Source organism: Penaeus monodon, chromosome 2 (assembly GCF_015228065.2).
Source record: "Penaeus monodon isolate SGIC_2016 chromosome 2, NSTDA_Pmon_1, whole genome shotgun sequence".
In the NCBI taxonomy this organism is placed as follows: Eukaryota; Metazoa; Arthropoda; class Malacostraca; order Decapoda; family Penaeidae; genus Penaeus; species Penaeus monodon.
Window position 1 is genome coordinate 17628243 of NC_051387.1, and position 5000 is coordinate 17633242.

Below are 5000 nucleotides of genomic sequence, written 5' to 3' on the forward strand. Positions count from 1 at the left end.
TTATAATATATATTATAATATATATAATATATATATATATATATATATATATATATATATATATATATATATATATATATATATATATATATATATATGTAAGTACACAATGCCATGATGGATGTTTAATAACCATGTACAAGTCAGGCCACTGCATAAGTTGACCCCTGCAGTATCATAAGCTATACTAAGAAACCTTTTTTCCAAAACACTTTAGTTGCAAGTGATTTCTAACACAGTAAAGCAGCCTAGCCATACATTAACAAATCTAACATACCTTATGAGTTTAGACATTGATATTATTATATACCCTATGTTAAGTAGACTTACCAAATATGAGATTTCAGTAGGAAATAATTGAGGCCGGCTGTGAGACTTAAGGGAAGAGGTGTATATTTAGTGTTAGGCAGGCAGTTTCACATGTTTTCCCCTCACCAGGCCCGTGGTTTTGTTTTGATATTAATAGGTTTCAAATGTCAACTTGTATGCCGACACTAGCTCTGTGTGTGTGGGGGGGGGGGGGGGGACATATATATTTCATCTGTAATTAAGGATGTATGTGTAAATAGACCATTTTTCATGATGTTTATTAAGGAACATATTTGTTCTTTTCCAGATCATCAGCCTACAGAGTAAGAGTGCAGAGGGTGTCAAGGTGTTACAAGGCTTTGTCAATGACATATGGGCACAGCTCTTCAGACACACAGAGTGTGTAGAAGAGGGAACACGTAATGTTGTTGCCGAGTGCTTGGGAAAACTTACCCTCATCAACCCATCTGCTCTACTGCCCAAGCTGCAAGAATCCCTGAAGACTGACTCCCCTATGATGAGAACAACCATTGTTACAGCCATCAAGTTCACCATTTCAGATCAAGTATGTGTGTTACCTCATGACAGAGGTTTATGGGCAAACCCTGTTGAAGGTTGAATATATTTTTGGAGAGCACTCTCTTTCCAGTGAACACTTTTTGAGGTATTGTTGTGGATACATTTTATAATTATTTCTATTATTATTATCTAAATACATTTTTTCTTATTCCAGCCCACAGCCATTGACAGCCTGCTTCGCCATAGCATTGGTGACTTCCTGTCAACACTACAGGACCCAGACCTAAATGTCCGTCGTGTAGCCTTAGTTGCATTCAATTCTGCAGCACACAACAAACCTTCTCTTGTTCGGGATCTTCTTGACACCATTCTCCCACAGCTTTACAATGAGACGAAAGTTAGGGTAAGTGTGTCAGGTATTTAAGGTTGCTTCAAAGTGATTTTATTTGAGAGTATTTGAGAACTTTGACGGCTTAACAAGCATAGGTATTTGTATGTTAACTCAGTAATAAATGTATTCTTTGTATAAAAGAATGACTATTTCCTGTATTTTTTTAGAGCAATGGCTGATTTATCTTTTATTTTTATATTAGTATTGATAGTACGTTTAGCCCAAATATTGCATTTCAAGCATTATCCAAAAATTTCTCTGGCACCACAGAAAGAACTTATACGGGAAGTCGAAATGGGACCTTTCAAACACACAGTTGACGATGGTTTAGACATCAGGAAGGCTGCATTTGAATGTATGTACACACTCCTGGAGACATGCTTGGATCGCATCGACATTTACGTATTCTTGGAACATGTGGAAGGAGGTCTGCGTGACCATTATGATATAAAGATGCTGACGTATCTTATGCTTACAAGGCTAGCCCATCTTTGTCCCCAGGCTGTCTTACAGAGGTAAGGAAATGTATTGAATGTGATTGTATTTATTACTTTGTTTAAACTTTTGAGTAATTAGATTTTTTTTTACAGTGGGAGAAGATATTTGATGATATTTTTTTCTTATATTTAGAAATTTGCATTCACTGCTAATAATGTCTCTTTTCGTAAACCAGACTTGAACGATTAGTCGAACCACTGCGCACAACAGTAACCACAAGGGTCAAAGCCAATTCAGTGAAGCAAGAGTACGAGAAGCAGGATGAGCTAAAGCGATCGGCTATGAGAGCTGTGGCCGCCCTTCTCACAATCCCAGATGCCGACAAGAACCCACAGTTGTCAGATTTCGTTGCTCACATCAAGTCCACACCCGAACTGCAGTCATTATTTGAGTCGATTCAGCGAGACGCATGCCCCACTCACGATGCCATGATGGATTTAAGCTGAATAAAACTAATGTGTGCATAAGGGGCTGTTCATAATGGATCAAAATCAGCATAGGTTTTTAACTACACATACAAAGCCACTTGAATGCAATATGAAGAGCTATATTCCATTCAACTCTTGAAACCTCTGTACAAGTTGAATGAGACAACTTGTATGCATGCAGTATGGTGTGTCATTCATAATGAATCCTGACTGAAATGAAACAAAAATAAAAGCAAAAAAAAAAATATAAAAGAGAGAGAGAGATAAAAGATAATATTGTATGTATAACTAGTTGTGGATCCACACTGAATGGGATGTGTAAAGTTTTGTTTATCAAGCAAGAAGGAATCTAATGCAGCCTTGCTGGTGATTCTTTTATAGTGATAATATAATCTGAGGTGATTTAGGTTCATCTGTCAGATTTTTTTTTTTTCTTCTTCTTCTTCTTCTTCTTCATCTTCTCATTAATTCTTTTTTATTTTGTGTTGAAACCAGCCTTGTTGGCAATTTACTCAGTATTTAATACCATCTGCTTGTATCTTTCTTTTTTCTCTTTCTTTTTTAATTTATAATCAGATGGGATTTAGCAGTTCACTTGGTTCTGTTTGATATGATATGTTGAGCTCTCAGTACGTTTTCACATTTTTAGCCCAGTGACGGTTCCAAGTCCAAAAGGGTGCGGCTTGTGTCTGTTAGAAAACAGGACAACGTGTTTTGTGAAGGCTTGAGATCTTCTGTGATTTGTTACATTTTGTGTCGTTTTTTCCTATTCTTTTTTATATTTAGAAAGCAAATGGTTCCATGGCTATTGGATAGAAGTGTGAAAAGGAAGGAAAGAAAAAAAGGAATAAAAGATATTTAATTAAACCTGTGATGAGGCATTTCCCAGCTTGCTGTGCTCTAGGATGTCTGTAGAATTTCCTTTTGTATGTTCATTTTGTCTTTTCTTTTTATTATATTATACACTGGTAACTTTTGTTTTGTCATGTATTTTTAAAGATTTATGTATTTAATTTTTTCATTAAAAAAAGGAGAAAAATCTGTATTCAGTGTCAGCCTGTATTTGATAAGGACCTAGGAATGTGCATCTGATTACAAACCTCTTAAAAGAAAAAGGTTGCTTTGAAAAGGAATTATTTTAGCCCATTTCTCTCCCATCTTGAGGCAAGTACATTGTAAAGAATGGCACAGTGCAGCGTGCTTTAATCCAATCTGATATGAAAAGACGCTTCTAGAGCACAGTATATGAATAAAAGTGCAGATAGCTCCAGTGAAAATTTTGCTTCTGGGTTCAGACAGTTGGAAGAGGTTGGCGCACTTTGTAATCAGACCCACAGTTTCTAGGCGTAGATGAAAGTCATTCACTTTGGAGGTTCCTTTGCAATGTCCAAAAGTGTTGCTTCCCAAATTATTTTTTCTTTTTCTTTTTCATCACTTCATTGACAATCAGGACTGACTCTTGGGCATTACTGCAGCTAGTAAAAAAAAGAAAAAAAAAAGTCTTTTTTTGGATTTTCGGATAGTCAAATGCTCACAGTTATGATTTTTTTTTTGTGTTTTATATAAAAAACTGTTTCTGTGGCCCTTAGAGTTAACAGCATGCTATATTGTGTTTGGTATACTACTTCAGTCCCTGATTTTGTCATGATAATATTCATATTTTTTTAATAATCACAATTAATACTATTGTTATTTTGGCTGTATAATGTTGTTTTTTTTATTTATTATTATTTTCTTAACCCATAAATTATCTTTTCTGCAGACCCACAATTTCCAACCAGCTTCTCTGTTTCATGTTGGTAATCGGTCTGTTTATATCTAGATTTATTACTTGTAATATAGTATGAACTTTCAAAATGTATTTTTTTCATTATTCACCACCGCAAACAAACGAGCAGAAAAAGGCTTATTATTGACTGTGATGTAGAGAAAAATGTTTGAATATCACTAAATTGCTAATGTGTGAATATACTCCATCGGTTTCCTCACATTGACAATGAAAATTGTAATTTACTTTTTTATGCTTTGATTTTAGATTTTATAGTGTTTTGCCTATACCTTATTTTATATATATTGGAACTGCAATTTATTTTTGAAAGCTCAGTACTGTAAAAGTAAAAAGAGAAAAAAGTACAGGATATATGTTTCATATACAACACAAACTTCCAGCTATTGCTTAACCAACTTGCCAGTAGTGACTGCATGGCCGTGGCGGATTAAACGAGGTAACTTTTGGTAACAAGTCAAAATCTGATAGCCATAGCTTTACAGATGGAAAAATATGGACGAATCTGTCTATTTATACATCTCTATATCAATATCTGTAGGATGTATATTTATATATTTATCTATTAATCTGGTTGCCTGTCTGTCTATCTATCCGTCTATTTGAATACATATACATATATGATTTGAGAATTAAGAGAATTCACAGATTTATCTAAGTGGGATGGATTGGAATGAAAAGTCTTAACAGGTAAACGCCCCGATTCAACTAATATAGATTGATATCAGTTGCTCTTCGGCTCACGAAAACGCAAACCATTTAATGGCGTCATACATAATGAGCGTGCAAGTTTATTTTCGCTATTCGCCTTTGCACCAGGTGGTGCTAGCTCGGGTTTGTCAACTGCAACCAATTAGCTTCCAGGATTGCGAGATGCAGCATTGTACCGAGCAGAAGAGGTACGAATTTGCTGCTTACAACTGGTCAGACTGATATGCAGTTATTATGCATGAGAGATCTCGTCTGTAGCTTATGTTTTTCATTTATTCAAATATCTTGTCAATTCAGTCATTTCTCTCTCTCTCTCTCTCTCTCTCTCTCTCTCTCACTTCCTCCCGCTCTCTCTCTC

The 5000-nt window shown here is 35.3% G+C and overlaps 1 protein-coding gene across 1 annotated transcript in view; it reads left to right on the plus strand.

Annotated features, from left to right (window-relative positions):
• LOC119581376 (cullin-associated NEDD8-dissociated protein 1-like) overlaps positions 1-4006 on the plus strand; it is a 23325-nt gene extending 19319 nt beyond the window's left edge. The window contains exons 17-20 of the mRNA XM_037929700.1: positions 617-874; positions 1043-1231; positions 1490-1734; positions 1893-4006. Of these exons, the coding sequence (XP_037785628.1) occupies positions 617-874; positions 1043-1231; positions 1490-1734; positions 1893-2163 (963 nt within the window). The 3' untranslated portion in view covers positions 2164-4006. The remainder of the gene's footprint in view (positions 1-616; positions 875-1042; positions 1232-1489; positions 1735-1892) is intronic.
• Positions 4007-5000: the final 994 nt, after the last annotated feature.